This window comes from Hyalella azteca, unplaced genomic scaffold (genome assembly GCF_000764305.2).
Source record: "Hyalella azteca isolate HAZT.00-mixed unplaced genomic scaffold, Hazt_2.0.2 contig17671, whole genome shotgun sequence".
Lineage (NCBI taxonomy): Eukaryota > Metazoa > Arthropoda > Malacostraca > Amphipoda > Hyalellidae > Hyalella > Hyalella azteca.
The window spans coordinates 586437-611775 of NW_025947446.1; the positions used below are offsets into that span (position 1 = coordinate 586437).

At 37.9% G+C, this 25339-nt stretch overlaps 1 protein-coding gene across 2 annotated transcripts in view; it reads left to right on the plus strand.

Moving 5' to 3' along the window:
- LOC108679669 overlaps positions 1–25339 on the plus strand; it is a 31626-nt gene continuing 6287 nt past the window's right edge. The window contains exons 1-25 of one of the 2 annotated variants that reach the window (XM_018168357.2): positions 1–108; positions 2661–2970; positions 3557–3689; positions 4640–4715; positions 7135–7246; positions 7866–8045; positions 8676–8877; positions 9635–9744; positions 9996–10102; positions 11350–11644; positions 12436–12621; positions 13562–13665; positions 14980–15165; positions 15758–15856; positions 16530–16650; positions 17259–17359; positions 18093–18216; positions 18745–18914; positions 19421–19655; positions 20136–20333; positions 21704–21889; positions 22619–22835; positions 23196–23458; positions 24045–24314; positions 25030–25253. In XM_018168357.2, coding sequence (XP_018023846.1) covers positions 106–108; positions 2661–2970; positions 3557–3689; positions 4640–4715; positions 7135–7246; positions 7866–8045; positions 8676–8877; positions 9635–9744; positions 9996–10102; positions 11350–11644; positions 12436–12621; positions 13562–13665; positions 14980–15165; positions 15758–15856; positions 16530–16650; positions 17259–17359; positions 18093–18216; positions 18745–18914; positions 19421–19655; positions 20136–20333; positions 21704–21889; positions 22619–22835; positions 23196–23458; positions 24045–24314; positions 25030–25253 — 4212 coding nt within the window. In that variant the 5' untranslated portion in view covers positions 1–105. The remainder of the gene's footprint in view (positions 109–2660; positions 2971–3556; positions 3690–4639; positions 4716–7134; positions 7247–7865; positions 8046–8675; positions 8878–9634; positions 9745–9995; positions 10103–11349; positions 11645–12435; positions 12622–13561; positions 13666–14979; positions 15166–15757; positions 15857–16529; positions 16651–17258; positions 17360–18092; positions 18217–18744; positions 18915–19420; positions 19656–20135; positions 20334–21703; positions 21890–22618; positions 22836–23195; positions 23459–24044; positions 24315–25029; positions 25254–25339) is intronic. The other variant, XM_018168358.2, reaches the window with a different exon arrangement.

The window sequence follows — 25339 nt, forward strand, 5'->3', positions numbered from 1 at the left end:
TTTACTGTCATCTTACATTCACTAACCTGTCACTTGCAGAAGCTTTCACAGTTCAGAGTAATCAAAAGACAGATGAAGTTCTAATAGGAGGATCTCGACGATCAAATGGTGAGTATCAAACAGTTAACATTTGAAATTCAGATTTTTTTTCTTGAAAACAATTTATAGTTGCTCATTAATCGAGTAGTTAAATACATAATAAAAGCACAAAGAGTGAAATTTTATTTAAATTGCGCTGAAATGGCTGTTTGTTATATACGAATATATTCAACGTCGTTATTGCAGATTAATGCAGCAATATTTAAAATTTTATTCCAATGCATGCTAATCTTGATAATCACTGAAATAAAAATTCATTAATTGTTCGTAACATGAACGTATTTTTCGTCGGGTGCGATGTTCGCTGCAGCTGGGCTTTGTCTCGGTATGCGTTCATGCGGGTGCACGCTTTCAACGCATGCTGAAAAATGCTAACTATATCAAGTCTCTGGGATGAATGACCTCTGATATTTAAAGATGCATGCATTTTTCAGAAACCTTATGCTTATTAATTAAATATTAGAAAACAATTAATGCAGTGCATCCGATCACTTGGAAACATCACTCGTTTCAGTGATCTATTTTTACTTATATTTGTACTCGTATAATTAATGGTATCAATTTTTTACATCTGACATATGATCGGTAATCCTATTATAGAATAGTATCACACGATTAATTATAGTTTCACAATGTCACGTACGCTATTTTATTGATTAATAGAAAATAGTAATTAGCGGACCTTATTCATTTTAATCATTTTTACAACACTTCTCTTTAACTTCACTTCTTGTCTGTTTGTCTGTCTGTCTGCTACAAATCTTGTAATCAAAATTTAATACGCTTCTACTTATCCTATCGATCTGAAATTTTGCACACATGTGTAAAGTTGGAGACAATGCATGAATCAAATGTCAAAATAAATGATTTAAAAAAAATTTTTTCAATATTAAAAAAAATTGAAAAAATAATTTTGCCAGCTACAAATCTTATAACTGATATTTGACACACTATATTACCTGTCTAATTGATCTGAAATTTTGCACACTTGTGTGAAATCAGAGGCAATGCATGGATCAATTAACAGAATAGATAATTTTGAAAAAAAATTATATATTAAAAAAATTATATATATTGAAAAAATTGAAAAGTAAATTTTTTTAATTTTCGAAAATTATATTAGAAGTTCATTGTACATCTGTAAGATTGGAGATACTGGATTCTTTGGAAGTGTTGTCTCTAAAAAGTAATTTTTAAACGTATATTATTTATTTCATTTCTGTATAAAAATGAAAAGTAGAATTTCATAATAAACTATCGAATCAATTTATAGTAATTTTGTCTTCGTATTTTATAACGATAATACTTGTTGTTAGATTTTCCAATAATATGATTTCGTTTACTCTATTGACGTCCACGTCGATAAAAAAACAGCTACCTGAGTCGCGAAAATAAAATTTAAATGCGAATGTCTATTTCCTGATTCATTTACATTACTGGGAGTTTAAATAATCTTCAAGAGAGTTTGAGTGGCGCATGAAAAAAGAAAACATCCGTTCATCAAAACTCATGACACATACTGAAAATTTTCATGTGAATAAGTGAGAGAAGGGACTTCATATAAATGTCGTGCCGAAATCGCGGAATTGCCGAATCTATGGACTATAACGTCCGATTTTCTGAATCAGCAACGAAATGCTGACGCTACATACAAATTCAGCAAACTGGCTACCGATTCCATAGAATCGGCTATTCCACAATTTCGGGACGACATAACAGCTGCTATATAGTCGAGGTCCCCACCAACGGCATGACGCCAATGTCAGTTAAAATGTAATTATATTTCAAATCTAGGAAGTAAATCTCAATTTATTTGATTCGTGAAAATAAACACTAAATTTTGTAAGATGCACCGAAAATTTTAATGCAATTTAATTAAGATTATCTCGTTTTACCAAATATTTTAAGCATTGTGGACCCAAGGAAGGATTGTCGTAAAGTTTTGCTCTCACAGGGCAGTGGAAGTGTAGAAAATACGAATATTTTCACATTATATTATATTAATTGTTCCATACCGTCAAATTATCAATAATTCCTCGCTACGTTTTACAGTGTGATGGCACGGCAGGATACGTCCGCAGCAGAAACGTACTATATAAACTTTAGTTATCAGAACACTGCTTCAGTAATCAAAAATTACTTAGGGTAACATGGGGCAGCGAGCCCACTGCGGGTCACGGGCCCATAGCGGGTTTCTCGCTAAGTATGGCAGATATTGGTCCGTGTTCTCTACCGCCGGTCGACAGTTTCACTGGGATGAAGTGTACGGATTTACGTTTTGCTAAGTGTTTGCGTTATTAAGTTCTTTGCGAAAACAAAGAACCACCTCGTATCAATTAAAATTTCATCAAAAATTTAGTTTAAAAAAAGTGGGGGGCGCGCTGCCCCACGTTGCCCTATATATAAATGCGGTTATTTTTATAAGTTTCTCTTCTAACATATCATGTTGCATGCTCCGTTTCCCGACTGTATCAGTATGTATTTCCTCAAATATTCAGCTAAGAATCCGCAATAGAGTATAGGTGCTGACATTCAAACATTCATTCTAAATTGTTGAACAGGATTTAGCTTGGAAGCTGCTGCCCCTGGCGGCGCTGCTGCTGTGGGCAGCCGCTGCGCCGACCACCTCTGCTCTGCCGCACGTACATTTCCCGAGCAACGATGAGAGCCTCAGTGAGGGATCTGGTGACGCTCCAACCACGCTCCTGCAGGAGGAGGTCCTTCAGCCCATCAAGCTCTTCAGCGACGAGGTGACCAGTGTGGAGGAGGAGGAGGAGGACTCCATCACCATAGAGGAGCCCCAGCCCGTCTTCAGCGTCCTGCATGAGAGAGTCAACCGAACCGAAGAAATCCCTGCATGTCTCACAAATGGTGAGATGAAGTATTGTTTATTTACTGAATTTTAAAAGAGATACTTCGTTAAACTTTGGTTACCTTCGGGTGATAATGAAATGCTCAAGTGTGATAAGGTTGAATTTTTATTTGTATCAATGTTCATGGTAAGAATTTTTAATTTACGATATACTCAAAATTCACTGGTCTGTTGACTTCCGTTTAAAGAATTTCTACTTTAAAGCCAATAGTTCTCAACATATGGAAATAAATTTTCCTCGTAAATTCTTAATGCATTGAAGACTAAATTTTATCAATCAGTATATTTGAGTGCAAATATATGTATATATAATTTCTAAAATGCACTTATTTTTCACATAAAACATGAGTTATGATTCACAATCAGTAATATAATATCCATCGTCATGCATGTGCTCTCATACAGCATACACTAACCGGAGGTTTTGGCAAGAGCAGCATGGAAACTGTTATTACCACAGTCGTGTACCTCATTACGCGATTGGAATTAAATATGTCACCATGTCATTATAAGTACAGTCTATCCAACTTTGGTGAAATATTTTCTTGTGCACTCTATGTTAATAAATGGACCTTTCTCCTCCAGGTCTGACGAGACGAACGTTGGTACTCGGTTCCAACGACGCCAAGGATTACGTCCTAACGTTCAACGAGGAAGATTCCTTCGTCATGGCGAAAGTATCACACTTTCATTTATCTTCAGACCCCACATTACCTACGTGCGTATCGCTAATAAAATTAGAATGTGTCATGTTGTCCAATTATCGAATGGTTCATGTAGTCCAAACTCAATCACTCATAAAAATCGAATGGATGTATTGCTCAAACTATTGATACATTTTCTTGTCCCCAGCACGATCAGGGAGAGGACGTAGCACTGATACCCCTTTTGCCAGGCTAAACTGGGTCAAGATGACCCACACAAGGAGGAAAAATGCATCACTATTTAGACAAAGTCTCACTAGTTTCTCTGAGCGTATTGTTCTACTGCTGCCTCGCCACTGTTTTTTTGCACACCTCCTCACTATAAAATTATGAGCATTGTCGGTCCTGAATCGTGAGATCTTTTGTGCCACAAATCACATAACCGAACTGTACTATCATCAGCAACTAGTGAATAGTTTTCACTGGCATTAAAACTGTGAACGAAGTGCTAATGAAAGCTGATGTTAAACTATACTAAAAACTAGGCAAAGGCAGAGTTCATTCAAGCAGTGTGGTACCCGGAATTTCTATCCATTAGATTAGTAATCCTTTTACAAAGTACAAGTAATTTAACCTTGTTCTAGTACTTTTGTATTTTAAATCACATTTAGTATGATCTATTAACCAAATCAGTTTTCATTTCATTGATCTTTACAATTCTACTTTGAACTTCCTGCTGAAACTAAAATTTATTTTACATGGGCACGAAATAATAATAATGAAATATCCGTATTAGGAAGGAAATAATTCTTCATTGAGGTAAATTTTAATCTTCTTTATCGGAAATTTAATTTTCAGCAAAATCATATAATAATTGCATTGAATGTATTACAGTGAAGTGCGTATTCCGATTGTCGCCTCCTACTTTATATTATCTACTAAGGTTATTTATTACTTACTAATGTTGATGACATTATTTACTCCTTTTGTTTATATTATTTACTAATGTTGATGACATATTTATTTTCAGACCCCAATTTGAACTGAGGCTCGAATTTCGTACGGACTTGCCAAGAGGACTTCTCACTTTCTTGCGACTGGTGAGAATAGTACGGAAAATATGTAATGGATTCAAACGTACAGTACTAACGCTATAAGTAACAGCCCGACGCAAAAGGTTAGCCCCACCCCTTTAAAACATCATAACACATCGAATTTTGTGAGTTTTATTGTGCAAATGGTGGCAAACGAATCGTCTTGGTCTCAGTAATCAAAATACAATAGACTCTTTTGAAAATGTAATTAGTGATGGAGAAAATGAAAAACACATGTTTTTGCACCGACGCAAAAGGTTAGCCCCACTTTGTACACTTTGACATTTTAGGCAAAACAAAACAAACGTCAGCTGCAAAACTAAAAATTATGCACAGATATGCTCCCCGTTGGCTTTGCAGACTTCCAAGCACCGCTTTTTCATGCCCTGAGACAATCTACGGAGGTAGTTGGGGTCCAGATTGGACCAGGCGGCTTGGATGGCCAACTTGAGTTCTTCCTTCGTGCCATACTGCTTCCCGCAGGCATAGACGATCCCAGCCATGTACCCCCAGACGTTCTCAATGGGATTCAGATCGGGGGACTTGGCTGGCCAGTCCATAACCCGGATTTTGGCACGCTTGAAGAAGGCCTTGGTCGTGCGCGCCGTATAGATTGAGGCATTATCTTGTTGGAAGATGGCGCCGCGGCGAATTTGGTGGCGGATGACGGGAAAGTAGATGGTCCTCGAGCGTTTGGACATAGGCGTCTGCGCACTGGTTGCCTTCGAGGAAGACGAGCTCGCTCGTCCCGTTTGCATGAAAGGTCCCCCACACCATTACACTGCCCCCGACATTTGGGCGGCTAAAAGCTGCCTTTGGATCATCCCTGCGGCAATGCCAGTAGTACTTCAGACCATCTGGGCCATCAAAATTCCATTTCTTCTCATCAGAGAAGATGGTTGTGGCCCAGGTGTCATCACTAGTACTTGCATACTTTGTGCCCCAGGCGACCCTGGCATGCTTGTGAGCCTCGGTCAATTGGGGGGCCTTGTTCATCTTCACGTATTGGAAGATGCCGGAGGACGCGAGGGTGCGAGAGACGGTAGACTTGGAGACATTGAGCTCCAACTTTTGGACTAGTTTGGGCGCGCTCAAGTCGCCGGGCGCCGCAACTCGGAAGAGGCGACGCGTGTCACGGGCCGACATCTTCTTGGGGCGGCCTTTGGTGTGCCGCTTTCCGTAGTTCACGGGGTCCTTGAGATAGTTGGAGATGGCTTTGCGGCTACACCCCACTTGTGCCTCCATTTGACGCAGGCTAGGACGCTCGCCCTCAGGCAGCGCCATCAGGGCTTGAATGGCACCTTTCTGAAACTCAGTTAGAGGCTTTCCCGCGCGTATTTCTTGCCTAGGTGAGCATAAGATCCGTGCACAACTACTACGCTATGAACGCACCCTTTGCAGCGAGTCTACGCTGTGTCCTGTCCGCAAGAGCACCAAACTTGCAAAGTGGGGCTAACCTTTTGCGTCGGTGCAAAAACACGGACCGCTTGATTTTTCCGCCAGTAATTAACTTTTTCACCAAATTTCACCTGCTATAGATTACTGAGACCAAGACGATTCGTTTGCCACCATTTGCACGTTAAAACTGGCAAAACTCGATATGTTATGATGTTTTAAAGGGGTGGGGCTAACCTTTTGCGTCGGGCTGTACTCAGCATATCCCGCATGAAGTAGATCGAGCGCATAAAATGAAGAACTTCTTGGTTAGTCCGGCATTGCCCGGCATCAAAAATCCCCGCAATGTTTGATTATCATTATCCCAAATCCCGTTAATTAAAATAAGATTTATGTAAATTAATTGATGATGTACGAGTACAAAACTACATTTCAGATTAAACTTTCATTTGACTCTCAATTGAAAAATATGAAAATAACTATGTTATTTCAATCAAATTTAGACTTTTTAATTTTTTATTTGGTTACTATTCCCATAGTGGATAAGCGTCCCTCCAATCCCTATATATATTTGCTGCGTTTCAAACACACAAACTTTTAAAAATTAATTATACTATGGAAGCAGCTATGAAATTTATCATTTTATTACTCAAAGGGCAATGAACGAATTGTTTTTTTAGGTAATACAATTCCAGTAACAGACAGGAAATGAATTTGGGATATTAAACAAATAACAAAAACGTGATTTTAGTCGCACACGAAATGCTTTGAAGTTTGGCCTGACCAATCTACAAATGACGGAAGGTAAAAATTTACCGAAATTTTGCGTAAACCATTAATATGAGTGAATTGTCTAAATAAATCATTTACATAGATCAGTGTCAATGCAATCTGTATAGCATTCACTGCCTGAGGAAAATCAATCATTGACACCTTCAAGACTGCTATAAAATATTCGAAATTCCTGAAATCCTTGAAATCAGTTTTCATTTTGGCGCATCAATTATGACAAATAATATAATTTCTACAGGAATCGGACCTTGTAGCCCAGCGTATTCACTACTACCTCTTCCTCCACGGCGGCCATCTCTCCGCTCGAGTTTTCGTCGCCGGCAAACGGTACAATGTCGTGTCCACAGCAGGTAAGTCGATCCAACCAGCAATTAATTATTGGTTAATTAGAATCTGTATTGGGCATAAGAATATAATGTGTCAACTGATTAATCCAGTCTAACTTATTTCAGTTTCAACTAAAATCAAATTGAAACTTGTCTAAAGATTCAAAAGTGATCGACCCCACAACAAATCCTCATTCCGAACGTATTTTCAATCTTGGTAGATGTAAATATTGTTCCCTTGTACTCTCTTGCATTCAACTGATTTTGTGTTAGTAATTGCAATTAATAATTAATTTATGGTGAGCATTATTCCGATAAAAGTAGTTCAACTAGGCAAATGTATGCAAATTTCAGAAACACAAAGTCTTTCGACTCTCTGATCACCTAACAAATTTCCAAAGACTACTTCCGCTCGTTTTTGTGACGATATATTCCTTAAATGGCGCTTCATTGAATTGAAGATCTCATACGTTCTTCTGAGGAAACGACAACCTACCAGAAACAATGTTCGTTCTCATTGACATATTCGTTGGAACTGTTCGGTCAACTGTATCAGGAATTGACTGCGTATAAGCGATACTAGAGCAAGTTGCTTTTGTTCTCCTTTCCTTTGTTTTAGCACACTTGCTTTTGTTCCTCTAAGGTGGGCTGCATGATGGCAAGTATCACTCAGTGAAGCTGTCAACCTTCTGCACGACGGATACTGTGAAGCTGACCGTGGATGACGAAGAGCTTACGCTCCACGTCGAAGGGTTGGGCGCCACTTTATCTGGTGCTGCTGAAAATACGGAACTGCATTTACCTGCACGGCTCTGGGTCGGAGGTAGAGTATTGAGTGCGGCAGGCTGTTAGGTTGCGACAAGCTTACGTTTCTAATTGGCACTGAAGTTTTTCAGGGAGCTTAAGTTAGTTTTTTTAATAATTAGCCTTTCTACCTAAGGTGAATTAATCTGGAGACATTAACTTAATACACACAATACAAGTCAAAGCTAAATAATAAATGGTAGTGATAAAATTATATATATTACTCTGAGCCCTCATTCGCTAACGCTTTTGCTGGGAAATACTCTTGATTTAAATAACTATGAAAAAATAAAAGGAGAAGTAAATTTGAATCCACTTGAATTTGATCTCAAATTTTAATGAGAATAGATTTTTGATAGTCATCTATTAGACTGTTAACCGTTCTCAAAAATTATCGAAATTAGCCGGAGACATTGGTGACAACTTCAAAAGAGCACTTCCGACATACCGAATGGCAAATGACGAAAAGTGTCCGCATCCAAAATGTTCCAATAAAATCAGTTTACCATTACAATTAATTTATCATCAACATCCAATATTCGTTAATTGCAAATTGTTTGCTCGGGCCTCGTGTTCTTATATTTCGTAACCTCGAATAATACACAGAGATGGTCGGTGGCCTTATGTATAACTACCCAAATACCTGCAGGCGTTAGCGAGTCTTCACTGGCAGAAGAAGAGCCCAAGGTGCGGGTTCGAAACCTGCGAGGTTGTGTTCGGCACGTGCAGCTGCTGCAGGCTGCTGACTCTGCTGCGCATGACGAGGCAACGATGGTCGAGGGCAGTGAGAGCGACCTGCTGCTGCCGACTGTACATCGCGGCGTACAGTCGGGACTGCTGTGCAAGGATAAGTTAGTAGTAGAGTTAGAGGAGTAGTAGTAGCAGCAGCAATAGTAATATAGTAGTAGCAGTAGTGACATAGTAGTAGTCGTAGAAATAATGATAGTTGTGATGTTTTTTGCTTGTCTTTAGGGTGACGTCTGGAAAAATGTTTCCTCAGGGTGACGTTTATGGTTGAATATAGTGGTTGCCGATTAGAATTAATTTTTAGTTATCTTGCAGTTGATTTACTCATCAGGCCAAACCATCTACGGTTCAGCGTGCGGACTCATCTTACACCGACGTTAGTTCGGTCAGGCAGATAGGAGATATTTTCATGAATGGCACATCGCTTCATTAATTTCGTCTTGATCTCCATATATACACATATACATGAAGGTTTCATGTTACTAATATTTTGACACTTTCAATAAAATTGTTTAAAATCATCATTACTCATACGAAATATACGACGATATTATTCCCGGTTCAAGTCACTTTTCAACATTTTCTGAGAAAAAGTTTCCGACTGATCGTCAATGAGCTTTGAATCTTGTTGTTTCCCTATGGAGTCGGTCAAACAATCTAACCGAGACGTGTTTTCGGTCTGGATAAGAGGCTCGAAAAGTCATAAATGGGTTGCCTAATTATTCAATATTATTTAAAACCAAACATGTTTGAAAGTTTGACAAATCATAAAAATTATGCTGCTTAAAGAATTTATCGAGATATCTTTAAGATTTTGTCAGACTGTAATACACTCGTCACCAAAAACACCTGCCACTGCAGGTGTGCGGAGGATCCATGCCCCACGGGCTCGCGCTGCATCAACCACTTCAGTCACGTTCAGTGCGACTGTACAGACATCGACGTAACTCATCCGAGTTGCAGCAAACAAGGTGAACAAACAGCGAAATAAATTATAAAGTTGGTTTTATTCAATAATCTATCAATGCAATCTGTAATGTTAAAACAGACATTTTAAAGGTTGTATTAAAGGTTGTATTGAAATTCCGATTTTTCGTATGGTCAATTTTGATTGAATAGCTTGGATTGTTTTCGAATTATGGTGCTGAAATAACCGTTCACTACTAATTTAAAATATTTTGACAATATAGAGAAATTGTGTTACTAAATTTCCTATTCACAGACTTCCGTGAGCACCGGATCGAAGGAGGCAAATTTTTGTCTCATGTCACGCAGTCCTGGGACACATTCGGTCACAAGAAAGCTCACAAAATTTCCTTCTTTTTCAAGGTATATTCATTATTTTTACTAATGTACTAAGCTCTTCTCGTAGAAAATTGTAAATTTTATTCGGAAACGAAAAATTTTTATCAAATAGATCACAAAATGAGGAATTTGAAGAGGTTACTTTCAATTCCCACGACATTGGACTAATGAGAGATTGTACCTCTACCGGTGACGAAAAAATCGACTTTCAAGTTGCCGGCAGTGCCGTCTAGGAAGATATAAGGGTTATTTGGGCGCGTGTCTAACATATTCTTTTCAAATACAAATATCAACATGACGATCGGGATATAACATCGATATTCGTTATTTGACTTTTGATAAAAATAATTACGTACAGTGATTTTGTTACAGAACCAAGTTTAAAAATTTAAAATTTAAGTTTCTTTTAGTATCATTCACTCGTTTGCTCGAATCCCAAATTAAAAAGAAATTTAAAAAAAGGAATTCCACATAAGTTCATTATATCTTTATAGAAACGTTTCGGAGTCCAGCTCCGTCGTCTGTTCGAAGATTCTAAAATGCAAATAAAATCACCAGTTATTAAAATTGAAAATCAAAGAACCGAAATTAAAACCTATATTTATAAATAAAAGACAAAACAGAAGAAAAAAACAGCAAAACATATCTATTCACTATCACAAGTGGAGTGGCCTCTGTTTAAAAATGTAAAAGGATTCTAAAATACGCAGATCTGAAGTACCAGAAGTGGAAGCTAGCACCTTGAAGACACTATACGTATATTAGATATAAGGAGTCATTTCAAAGAGAAACTATTTTGTTTAATATTTGCATATGAGGAGTACAAGAAAAATTCTACTCATATTCCCAACTTTTCTGGCAAAGAAAGCACAGCATTGATATTTTTTCCTTCCGTATCACCCATGTATCATTTTACGTCTCTCACTCCCTTCAAGTGAAAAATTCTGTTTCACTGCACCTAATAGCCAATGTTATGAGATCATTATTAAAAATTATTTTGTAATGGAATTAATTCATTAAGCTTAACACGCAAAGATGCTAATGGATAATCTCATATACCATGTTTCAATTTTACTGATGTTAGTGTCTAACACCTGTTGAAGAATCCTAAGATTATATAAAATCTACTTTGCTGAGAATTGTTTTCGCAGCCTTCGTCCAGAAATCCACATTGAATCGGAATTGTATGAGAAAAAAAATTTAAATGGCGTAATTTTTTCATTATTTTAAATGCAACTTCTATTTATTTTGGGCCCAATCTTTACCGGCAGACGAGCGTGCCGGACTCGGTACTGGTGTTCGTGAGGTCCCTGTACCCGAAAGAGTCGTACTACTCGCTCGGTCTGGACACCGACGGCAAGCTGAGGTCTGGTGGCGCTCCGTCAAATGCAACCGTACGAATTACCCTGGACAACGAAACTCTGGACGCTGTTGATGGTCGGCTCTCGGACAGGGTTCTCACCGACGATGCGTGGCATCATATCAACGTCAAGATGTTCAATGCCGATAACAAAATTAATATTGACCCTGTAGTTTTCTTCGGATATGCGCCTGATTTCAATCAATGTGAGCCAAATTATTGTGTTTCGTTTTATTTATTTATTTCGTTTACATAAGCACGGATAGACGAGATTCTAATATCGCTTTAATCATGGTGACCTTTTCACAGGAAAATATTTCTTATTGTTACTGTATTCTCAATTCGAGAGGCTTTGAACATATTGTGACGAATTTTTCACTTCTAATTCCACTTGCAAAAATTTTGCATGACAAATTTATTTTTTATGGACATTTTAAAAAATTAAGCGTCTGCTCAACGAACCACTTTCAAAATACATTGAGGAACAAAGCAATCTATCAAAATTATTTGTGCTGATATAGAGATAGATATTCACAATGAATTTAAGCCCCGTTTCGAAGCTCGGCCATCCCATATCAACTGATCACATCATCACCGAACAGCTTTCTATTTAAAACTGAATCCATTTTCAACCTGGCTTTAACATTTTTGTTAACAAATATTTCGGACATACCATCCGAATTATTAGTTGACAAGAAACGCAGCCAATTACCAATCGGCAAATTCCAATTATATATATTATATAATTGGATATATATAATTATATATTATAATTAAAGCTGAAATTTTTTGTCGTAGATTTATTATTGAAATTTATTTATAACGCAATATTTTGATCGATCAACTAATGACAAAAACTATTCCACACTGGAATTTTAATTCATTTTATCTCGTTTTTTCAAGCTGTAAAGATTTTTCGTCTTGATGTAAGTCCCAAGTTCTAACATTACTTACATATAGTAAGTCCCAAGTTCTAACTTGTTCGCTCTCCGTTCAGCTTGCTTGCAGCCGTTCTATCCTGGTGATGTGCAGTGCAAGTCATCCAAGCAATCGCCGGCGTCTGAAGTGTTCTACTTCGACGTCCAGTCAGACATGTGCACCTCTGCCTCCTACTCTGGCTGCGGGGCCAATTCCAATTCATTTTCTTCATTGCAGGAATGCCAAAAATCATGCGCAGTAACAGGTGCGACCACTTTACTGCATAATTTCGAATAAATTGAAAATCCACGTGATATAGAACATAGAAATATAGAACACGCCTGTTATTAATGTGATAAATATGTCTGAGTGGCTCGATTAATATTTTTTAAAATTGTTGCAGTTATGAAAGATCAGGTTTTTGTGCATAATATTCTGCTTAAAATTAATTTGATTGATATGACAGACATGAGTGTCCTTCGTGTCGAATACATATTGTATTGTTTAGCTTTGTTGAGTCTTTCGTCATGACGCCAAATCATGAGATTTCTTTAAAATCATGAGCTCTTTGTCATTGAAGATAAGCAGCCACATAGAATAATTTTTATTTTTTGAGAACATATATTTTCGAATAACAGCCATCTATGTCGTCTATAAATCTTAATTTTACAAACGCTAAACAATTTTCTTTTCAACAGTTCATTTCGCAGTTGGTCCACAATCCAATTACAACATTTTGGAGATATTCCTTCTTATTATTTCTATTAACAAAATTTCAGCATTGTGAATTCGGCTGAATTAATTCTGACATTTGATGAATTTACGACAACTATGTTCATCTTCCATATATAAAACTAACATTTTTATGTTATGCGACGCGTTTGTGGCTGGAATGCTTTTTATTTTTATAAAATGTCGGTTCAACGCCCTCCTGTAATATGGATTCAAACTTTATTTAAAGAAAGCTCATTTATTTCGATTAGCATTGAAGGTCCCAATTCTCATCCATGCTACTAACACTAACGTTAGTCACCTGCCAGGGGCCATACTTTCAAAATTCGCTAAGTGAACTTAGCGAACTAAGTACTTACGCTCTATTTTCTTGTCCATGACTGGTGGATTTTGCTTGAAAGGCCGTCAATGATCGGCTGATGAACTTACGATCTCTTAACTTTTTTTGAAAGTATAGTCACGTGTACGTGCAGGCATGCCGTCCTACCGCCCCTTCGTTGGCGTGCTCAAGCGCGTCTTCGTGGATGGTGTGAATGTCCTCGCACAGGAGGGAAAGTCCACTAAAAAGTGCACCAAGGTAGCGTCGTGGATGAAAATAATTATTTTATTTGATTGTTTCCCGATCTTTAACAGTGTTTATTTCGACGTTTTCTTAATTTTCTTAATTGAGAACTCTTTACAGATCCCTAAAAGCATTTTTCGTACAATTTTCTGCTATGCATTTATTGCGTTAATTGTGCCGTATCCTTAAACGTTTTATTGCCGATCTCATGTGAGTGCCTCTAGTAATATTAGGTAGAAAAATGCACTTAAAACACACTACCTAAACCTAAACTCCCTAAAAACAAATTCATGACACCGACTTAAATCATCTTGAAAATTGTGAAAAATATTAACGAAAATCGAAATGAATGTTTCTATGTTTCAACGATATATTTTATTAATTTAATTTTAACGATTTATTTTATTTGACAAGCTGTACGAAAGCAATGTGTTTAAATTTCAAGTTTAAAGGATTTTTTTATGATTTGAATGATCTTCCCTGAAATTTCTATTCGTCAATCAGTTTAAAATGTCAGGAGAACGTGCTGCAGAGGAAAAAATTACATGTTGGCTTGGTGTTTTAATGTAGAAATTTACATTTTCATTTAATTAGTCAAGATTCGGTAAAAATATATCCACTCCTAATTATGCAGCTCATCGCAGATGAATACAGTAGTACATAATATACGTTTAAAAATTACTTTTTAAAGACAACACTTCTAAAGCATCCAGTGTTTCCAATGTTACAGATGTACAATGAATTTCTAATTTTATTTCCGAATATTAACAAAATTAATTTTTCAATTTTTTTAATATATACTTTTTTTCTAAATTATTTATTCTGTCAATTGATTCATGCATTGCCTCCAACTTCACACAAGTGTGCAAAATTTCAGATCAATTGGACAGGTAAAAATGTGTCAAATTTCAATTATAAGATTTGTAGCTGACAAAATTATTTTTCAGTACTTTTAATATTGAAAAAAAATATTTTTTGGTTTTGAAATTATTTATTTTGTCAGTTGATTCATGCATTGTCTCCAACTTTACGCAAGTGTGCAAAATTTCACATCGATAGGATAACTAGAAGTGTGTTAAATTTCCATTATAAGATTTGTAGCAGACAGACAGACAGACAAACAACAAGAAGTGAAGTTAAAGAGAAGTGTTGTAAAGATGCGCATTCAATGCTGCTGATGAATGCAATTATAGAAGAGTCTCATCCGGTATTTCTGATGATTTAAATATTAAAAGATACACATTCTCTATAGCTGTTGAATGCCATATTAAAACACGCGTATTCGCTACATGATGATTACAATATAATAACACGCTCATTCAACTGCAGGAAGAGCCTGGAACCTTGAGCTTTACGACCCCTCGCTCCCACATCGTCATCCCGTCGAACGACGCCGCTGGTCAGCGCACCAACTTGAGCATCAAACTCCAGTTCCGCGTGCCACCCGAGGGACACACTACCGGGGTCCTGGCTCAGGGTAGCGTCCTCATAGCCGACACTGTCGACAATTGGATGGTGAGCGCGTGTAAAATATCTGGGAAACTTTATTGATGCTGCCTGATTTTTTTTTCATTTACTGGCCTAAAATAAATCAACAATTAGATTAGTTTGCCAACTCTATACCTACACGGATTTCTATCGGTGCTGTTCGTTTTTTCAGTAAATCAGACATAAAACATTACCCGTTGCTGCATATCCAACAAAACTGGACATTCCAAGAGATCGTGCTGTATAATTAATGAAATTATTAAGCACGGTTAAACAGCATGTCAATTACACTACGGAGATACATATTCAAATAAAAAATTTTTAGATGTTGCGTGCCAAATTTCATAAAATTTTGTTTTCCTTACCAATGCGTCATCCAGTCCCCAATCCCGTGAACAACTGTAAAAAATAATACCCGTCCCATGGGACTAATAACCAACCACCAAAGCTAAAATCATGTTACTATTTATAGCGATATTAGAACGATGTTCCATGTCATTTTCCAAGAACAATTTTGCCTTGTTCACTATCCTTCCAAAGTGATCTATTTCTTATAATCTGTACATGTCATTCTTTACGTATTGTGTATCGAACCTCAAATTCATCATATGCCCGCCAGGTCATAAGCAACAACAAATCTCACCTGACTTTCTTGCTCGGCGAAAACCTGCTGAGCGTGAGCAGCTCTGCTGCTGTTAATACGCAAGACTGGAATGAGGTGAGTAATCTTCGACTCAACGTTCAAAACATCTTAGTTTTCGTGAAAAATTGTACATATTCCTTTTTAGTTGTATTGTAATGATTGATGTTCCTAAATTTCAGCACGTTATAATATACTTACGGCACTCGCATGCCTTCAGCATGAAGCGGGCTAACAAAATAGCATACAATTCAAAAAGTTATTCACAGGTGCTAACTATGCGTCAGTCATAACTTTAATCACACTCTTTCTGTTTAAAATTATCATATCAAATTACGTAACCAAATTATTTACCGAAACTAGTGTGTGAGAAATTATCATTTTCTAGCAAGTAGTCGACTGGCCACGACAAAAATCGAATTTTTGACAAAATTTTATTTACCATCAACAAGATATCGATTACAAGCGTTTTAAATATCAGAAAATATTTGAGCAAATACTAAACTTCACATTAATAGTAAGTATTTGCGCTTGTACGAAAAAATAGGGTGGGTAAACTACATTGGGTATAAGAAGAATATATACATAGTAAGTAAAAAGTCGACAATTCAGTAAACCGTGTTTGTAGCAGAATAAATTACAGGCGGTATTTTCAGCAGAACAACTGATGGAATGATGAGTTTTTCGCTACGCTGATTGATAAAAAATGTGGCGCAATAACCTAAAATTCTTCACAAATTTTGCCAATAAGATGAGTCTACGCATCAAAGACGTCGACGTGACACTCTCTCTCAACGGCGAAACAAAACTCGGAACTTCAGAGGTGCCTTTCACGCTCATCTCAGGAGTGATCCTCGGCGGACAACGAGCAGGTATGATGGCGACTATTGCAGATTAGACGCTGACTATTGCAGGTTAGATGGTGACTATCGCAGGTTAGATGGTGACTATCGCAGGTTAGATGGTGACTATCGCAGGTTAGATGGTGACTATCGCAGGTTAGATGGTGACTATCGCAGGTTAGACGGTGACTATTGCAGGTTAGATAGGCAACTATTGCAGGTTAGATGGCAACTATCGCAGGTTAGATGGCAACTATCGCAGGTTAGATGGCAATTATCGCAGGTTAGATGGCAACTATCGCAAGTCAGATGGCAACTATCGCAGGTTAGATGGCTACTATTGCAGGTTAGATGGCAATTATTGCAGGTTAGATGGCAACTATCGCAGGATAGATGGCAACTATCGCAGGTTAGATGGCAACTATTATAGGTTAGATTGCAACTATCGCAGGTTAGATGGCAACTATCGCAGGTCAGATGGCAACTATCGCAAGTTAAAAGCCAACTTTTAGCTTTTGTGTTAAAGTTTTTCATGAATTATACATTTGCACTCCTTGCAGGGCGCATCTTAAGCGTTTGATGTTAGTTGCGCAAATTTAGGAACCGCTGGACATGAACCAATCGGTTTTCTTTCCCAGCCCTCAAGTCGTGCATCAGGTCGCTTGAAATCGATGGTACATCCTACGACCTGCGCTACCTGCTGGACAAACAACACGGCGTTGTCTTCGACAACTGCATGGTATGAATACCATTACATGGTGAGAGTGATACTGCGCTGTAATAATACTACTGCACAATTAGAATACAACTGTAAGAATATAACAGCTTGGTAAGAATACTACAGGGTGGTAAAAATACAACAGTGTGGTAAATATATCACAGTGCGATCCCAAATCTTTCGGACATCTTGCATGAAGCAGGTGGTGTTATCTTTTATCGCTGCACGGTGAAACCAAAGCACTAAGAGGTTGAGTTGTTTTTCCTGTTAGGGCGTTTCAACTTACCGCTTACGATGCTAACAAGTACATATGTAAATTTTACCAAGTACCAAATAAAGCTTATTTCCATAGTCAGCACCCAGAAGTGATTTTTTAAAGCACTATATTTACGAGTATCTCAGTGGGATTTCCTGTTTACAAAATTGGTCTCTATCTAGCAACTTTTTCCCGAAACTTTTGGTGAAGATGCGTGATGTAATGCATTTCACAAAAAATCTATGTGCACCCTGTACATAATGACGTAATCACTTTGTCCATATTTATAGAAATATAAATTACAAGTTAGAGACATTTAGATTATTAGTTATTAAAATAAGTGTAATCACGTGTTTTTAATTAAACATGAAACTGGTCAACAAAACGTTTTTGATGAAGTTATGGTAAATTTATTTCGCGTTTTCTTTGCTTTTAAATAATTTTTTAAGTTGTGATTTCAGCAAACTATTAACATAAGACATTACGTGTGCTGGGCAGCTGGAAGGACCATGTGACGCTCCTGATGCTTGTCTCAACGGCGGCGAGTGTTCCTTGTCTGCAGAGAGCGCCGTGCAGTGCGACTGTTCCAGCACCCAATACCATGGAAACAGATGCCAGTTCCGTGAGTGAATATTGCTTTTGACTTCTTCACACTCATAAATTGTGAAGTAATTTTTGTGTGACCGAGATAGTTGCTGTCGTTTTGTTTGATTTCGTAAAGAAAGACCGTGCCTAGTGCCTAGTGACTGCCTACGTATCAAGGTGTCATTATATTGGCGCCAATTGCAATCGCCGCTTGATTCGTACTTCTGCAATCTTGGATCACACAGGGAAATTTCCTCATATCTCCATTCTGATTACTATTGATTGAATCGTTTGTTGACTGATACTTTACATAGACATTCTCAAGTTCCAATTGAATTCATGGACCTTCTCAAGTTTCAATTGAATTCATAGACCTTCTCAAGTTTCAATTGAATTCATAGACCTTCTGTAGTTTCAATTGAATTCATAGACCTTCTGTAGTTTCAATTGAATTCATAGACCTTCTCTAGTTTCAATTGAATTCATAGACCTTCTCTAGTTTCAATTGAATTCATAGACCTTCTCAAGTTTCCTAAAAAGTATGTAACAAAAGTAACATCCGCAGCCCGCTATGCCCGTTCGTGCGAGGACTACGCGCGTCAGGGCTTCAGCAGACCGGGGGATTACCTCGTCGACGTCGACGGACCGGGACCTCAGCAAGCCGTGCCCGTGCGGTGCGCGTTCTCGGCGCGGGGTGCCCACACTACCGTGGCTCACGCATTACCCCAACAACATGTGGGTTGTAGCGAGCAGCACTTCACGATACATGAGTGTGAATGATGTCGTAAAATGTCCAGGGATTCATCAAAAGGACCTCTTCTCAAGCGATTAGCATGTTTCTTTTATTTAAATGAGTACATGACGCTTATTCTAATAAAATCACGTTATTGAATAATTTCAAGATGAAGACCGTCGTATGCATAATGAAATGCTGATATTCAAATGAAGTGGTATTTGAAATACATTTTCATTCTTCGCTTACAGATAATTGGTGCAACTCGATAGCAGAATACACCGTTTCCGTACTAGTTTTGATATACTTAAATTTATTAACATTTAATTTTCATTTTAAATAACTAGCTGCCTCGTCTTTAAGTACGGTTACAAATTTCTCACACTTTGTCATAATATCTTGCGAGAAAAGAAATGTCTCTCAGACTGAAGTGCATCATAGCCGATGTTTAATTGCAATTCTGTTTTGAGTTAACCCATTGGTTAGCAGCGACTTCATTTGTTTACAGCGGGTGAGGAGCAAGGACATAAAAAAGAGCTACAAGCTGTCCGTAGACTACAGTGGTCTGACAGACGCCGATCTGGTGGCCATTGTCGAATCCTCGACGGCATGCCAGCAAAACGTCACATTTGATTGCGTGCGGTCGCGTCTGAAGCTCTCTTCGCAGACTTGGTTCTCGTCTCCTAGAATGAAAATGAACGCCCGATTTGGTTCAGAAACCGGAGGCATCTGTCCCTGCAAAGGTAAAACTGCTGACTCAAAAACCTTCCTTAATCTTTGTCCCAAGCATAAGAAATTCCTCGACTTTATCTCATACCAAAGGTAGAGTAAGGTTAAACGGTGAATGTGTTTCTCGAGACTGAATGTATTTAGGGATTTAAAAAAGTTATTTCCAATCAAATGAGAAAACGTCTAAACAATTATCGAAGAATCACTACTTGCATGATGTTGACTGAGTTTGTAATCGTTTCGAGTACGATGCCAGATTTTTTTTTTCAAAAAGTTTGTGACAGTATATCACATCCATATTCTCGTACATGAGTAAGTTTAATAAGTAATAATTGGCATAGCTGACCAAAGAATTTTTTTCAGTTAATAATGTGTTGACTTTAAAAGTAATAACTAGGAAAATGCATGGCCTCACTACACATCTTTAAATTTGACGTGCTGTCCAGTTGACTCCTTTAAACAAACGTCCTCTTATTAAGATTGATTGATTGCAGCCGCTGAAGAATGTGTCCGTGACTCCGTGGCGTGCAACTGCGACCTGAACGACGGACTGCGGCGCCGGGACACGGGCTTGATCAGGACCAAGGAGCAGCTGCCCGTCACCGCAGTGTACTTCGTTGTCGACCCCACGGCGCTCACTGCAAAGTCCAGCACTCAGCTGACGTTGGGAGACCTGCAGTGTTTCAAGGAGGGTGAGGCTGCTGCTGATGTGGGGGTTGTGTACAACACCATAGAATCTCTGTGTGTATTTTCTAATTTTCGAGGCTTCCAAACGGACTTTCGTGGATACGACAAGCGACTAAACTTCTTCGTGAATATGAAAACTGGTCAAATTTATGCGTACCACTATACAGCCTAATCATACAAATTTATTCCTGCTTCAAGATGTGTTCTTGAAGCGTTTGTTTATGTCGTGTGACGTCACAACTATAATGTAGCTGAATATGACGTCTGTTATGAAAATAGTTATGATTTTATACGACAATTAAATTTTCCGCACTTTGTTGAGTCTCTTTTGCATAGGATCTTTACAAGTCTTTATACAAGTATTCTCCCACTCTGCTTAACGTGAGTGGGTCATTATAGTCGCAGGTATAAATTGATCAAGAGTGTTTCACATGATGCGCACACAAACATAATCGTGCAAAAAACCTACAGTTATATGGAAAAATATAAATTAGCTGAATCAATTAGCAGTGTTGAATCAAAGAGATAACGATTCGGAACAAGTTTCTATCAAAACTGCAATGTTTGAATAATATTGCTTAATATATTAGATCTTATAGAAAACCTGCAGGTCAAATCCACCGAAGAATCCGTCTTTGCGTCTATGACGACTTGAGATTTTCCAATGCGACGACGAAAATACTGCAGATGATATTATAGACTCTAATGAATGAGATAATTTCCAATCTTTCACAAACGAGTGTGACGCTCTTTGAAGAAACACCAAACTTGAGTTCCACAAACCAGTTCGTTTGCAGTTTCATTGCCTTAGAGCAAAACTATATGACATCGAAATAAAGAAAGCTACAATTTCGTATGTTATAGGCTTCGTGGCAATTGAGGTTAATTGTGTAATTGTGTAGAATATAACATAGTAATAATGGCACCGTTTCCCTCTATTCATTCATGATAATACCTTAAAGACTTTATTTTCTTGTGTTGGAACGCTGGACGCTCTGTTTTGCAGACCTGCAACATTCCGATGAGTCAAGAAACGAAAAAACTTCAGTTTCATTTGTGATGTAATAATCGCATTTAAATAATATGTTTTAGTTAATTGTATATGTAATTGTGCTAGCGTCACACTCATAGTCAGCTTTAAACCTCTTTATTTTTTTTGATGACTTGAATTAATTTAGAATTTCAGGTAGAACAGGCCTAGAAAATTCACTATTATTTCACTAAGCTTCAATAATGAATTCATTCTTTCATCCAAGGAAGTTATGGCCAATATACCTGACATTTTCTTTCCTTTTAAAATCCTGAATAATTTGATATTTAGGCCAACTAATAACGGAAATTCTTGTGTTGAACAATATTTTACGACTTATTGTAGCTGAAGTGGAGGACGCCGTATCGCTGCTGGACAGCGAGAGCTTCTTGGAGTTCTCGTCACGACAAACGCGAGAAAATCTGCGGAGTATTCGCTTCGCATTCCGCACTTCTGCACACGTTGCGGTTTTGCTGCACAAACCTTCCTACCATCATCTGCAGGCAGACTTCCGGGTTATTCTCACGTCAGGTGATTTTTTAGCGCATTTTCTCATTTATGGAAAAAATGCACTATTGTGCTCGCAATGTCCGTCTGTCCGTCCGTCTGTCTGTCTATCTGTCCGTCCGTGACTTCGCGTTTTCGTCGACGAGAAAAATGCGCTCTTTGTCACTCACTGCATTGTGTACTGAGTTATATTGTTTATAGTGAAATCCTAGCTGTGAAACTGTGAAAGTTTACATCAGATGAACTCGTATTGATAGGTTTAAAATCCAATGATGCAACCAGGTTCAATATTCAATACATTGGCCTCATCCTTCATGCAGTAGATGGATATGCTTATTGTGTATATTTAGAAGGCTGAACAACTTTAAGAATTTATTCCACTGTTATATCTTGATACAAAACTAAAAATCTATTAATATTTGTACTCTAATTAAATTCAAATGGCTCCACCTGCACATCAAACATAACGATAAATTGTTGAATTTTATATAAATAATTTATACACATAAACGAGAACTGGCTAAATCTGCGATCCAGCGTACAACGCAAAAGTATTCGAGTGAATATTTAGTAAAGGATGCTATCCAAAATGCAATGCAATGAATTTGACTCGAACTTGAATGCAAATAATAGAATGCAAGTTTATCTGCTAGAAAATTATGTTGTTACAAGTTGACTAATAATCACATTGCGACACCGACAGGTGACGTGCTCTACTCATTGCATATTCTGACTCGTTCTATGCACTTACAGCACGCAGCTTGGAAGTGCAGTTCCGCTTGCGCTCAGAGGAACAGAGCATCAAATTCCGCAGCGCATTCGACCTGAACGCAGCATCGTGGCAATACTTCAGCCTGAATTTCAGCCCCGAGCAGATACAGATAACACTGAATGGCATCGTCAAGCTGCTCGATTTGGACGATTCCTTCAAGATCCTTGGCGGTGAATTCTACTTCGGTGGATCTCCTAGGTGTGTAGCGTTGCGTATTGTCGCTCATTGCGTATTGTATTGTTGCGTTGGTTAAGGGACGTGAATAATATTTAGGTCAGAGAAAAAGGCATTAACTGAAACTTGAAACATTAACTCATCTTGGGAAAATTAATTTTGAAGTTGTAAACTGAGGAAAACTCTTTAATGTAAATTGTAAATTGAGGAAAACTCGTTTAATGGTCAATATGAACCAAGCAGTATACAAGTATATACGACCATGTTGTATACTTGTTAGTAGCACCATCTTCTATACATGTATATCAAAGCAGTATACCAGTATACACGGCTGGTATAGGGCTACTGCACATGTACTGGCGTACAAGACCATGTCGTTTTCAGGGACTTGCACGAGCCGATATTCAGCGCCCCAAAAGAGCCAGGTCTGATCGGCTGCCTGAAGGATGTGACGGTGAACGATGAACAAATATCAACCCAAGAGCTTCTGCGCTACTCCCCCACCACCAACTACAGGCTGGGCTGCCGCCTCTCATGTGACCCGAACCCCTGCCAGAACGGAGCGCGGTGCATCGAGAAGCCCAATGGGCACTTCGAATGCGAGTGCAAGAATACCTTCTCTGAGTGGGGCGTCAAGTGTGAATATAGTAAGTGTTTTTTAATGAAACAGTGGATTACTGTATGATATGGAGGGATATTTCGAATCTTATTCAATGTGATCTAACTTCTTACTATTCAAAGTTCCCAATCCAACTGGATATTCAAATACTAACAGCTGGACATTCAAATACTCCCAGCGGGATATTCACATCCCATGATCGCGAATATCTAGGCCAATTATTATATTCTTTCTACTTCATGATAACTACAGCATACTTGTTCAAAAACTGGAACATACTGTGAAAAGTCAACAATTGTACTTTTTCTTCTTTTTAAATAACTAATATTTTTATTTTTCTATTAATAACGAGAAGTCAGACATAACGTGAAATGATTTGAAATAAAGGATTCATCTCCGGAATTAGCATCTCTTAAAAGTTTCAAGTGACCATCATCGGCAGTCGCGTATTTACGTTTTATTCGCATGCAAGTTCCTACACTATTCGCAGGATTCACCTTTTCATGACAATGTTTAACTATTCACCTTTCCATGACAATGTTTAACTGAATGCCTCACTAAAGTGAGGCGTCCAGATTTTACAGTTACCATCATACTATATTTTGCGTTTTCAGATCTGAACGACGACAGCATCACTCTTCTGGATACCGAAACCGAGATGCGCTACAAAGACGAAGTCAAACCAGCTTCAGAAGACTGGAATCCTCTAAGCCAGAACTTGACTATTGCTTTCCGAACTCGAGAAATTCAAGGTCTACTCGTTTTTATAATTGATCATATCCAGAACCTGATACAGATTCATCTCGCCAAGCCCAATGAAGTCACTGTGCTCTGGAACACTGGGTTCACACTCAGGGCTATGACTGTCAACACTGGCGATATACGTGAGTTTTGATGTCAAGAATAATTTTCAATTACCGCGATAATCCTTGTACATTGACAATTCCGAGGAATATGCTTGAGTCCTATACAATCTTATCCCTCGAGATTCTGCTAATTTTCTCAGTAACTGTCTCCTTCAGGCCATTTATCCTTAAAACAATTTATTTATCGGGAAATTTTTGACTTGTTTTTACCACTAAATGTGCAGCAAACAAATATTTTTGAAAAAATGTAAAGAAATCTGAATACCTTTAATAGTTATTCAGTCATCGATAGTCATAGATACAAGCAAAATATTAGAATATTTTACGATCAACTATTACGTATCAGATAGAATGTCCATTGTCATTTCGTCCAACAAAGGCATTGTCCTCTGAAACTGCACATAATTACAAATAAACTGTTTGTCGTTGTTGCGTCACAAGATTGTAAAGTACGCGTAAAAGTAAATGTAACACGTAGAGTCATTTGAAAATACGATCAATGAAAGCTATTCATATAATTTCTGCAATATATGATGATGTCAAATGATGCTAAACAATAAAATTTTTTATATCATATATAAATCAGATTTCAATAGTCCACGGTACATAATCTAGCATCTATTTTGGCACAGTGTGTGTCTGTTATCATGCATTGTTTCGACAACTCAAATTCAATTCACCTTCCATAAATCAATCATAATTTATGCATTCCAATGTGTATTCTATGCTGCAGGTCTGAACCGGGGCGACCTCGTACAGCTCTACCTCAAGAGAGAACGTCACGCCACCACTCTGTTCGTCCTGACACAAGGCCGCTACTTCTCGGCTTCTCTGTCAGTAGGCGTGGATCTCCTAGAAGAGCGTCAATATCAGCAATTCCCCTTCGGTAGCGAAGTTCCCCATTCCGACCTGACCAGATATGAAAACTCCCGCACCCTGCAAGACTCCTTCTTGATGGTAAGTTTAGTCTAAGTATTAATTACCTAAACCAAATGTGATGTTAGAGGGTTAACAAGCTTTTACGCTCACATTCGTATCCTAAA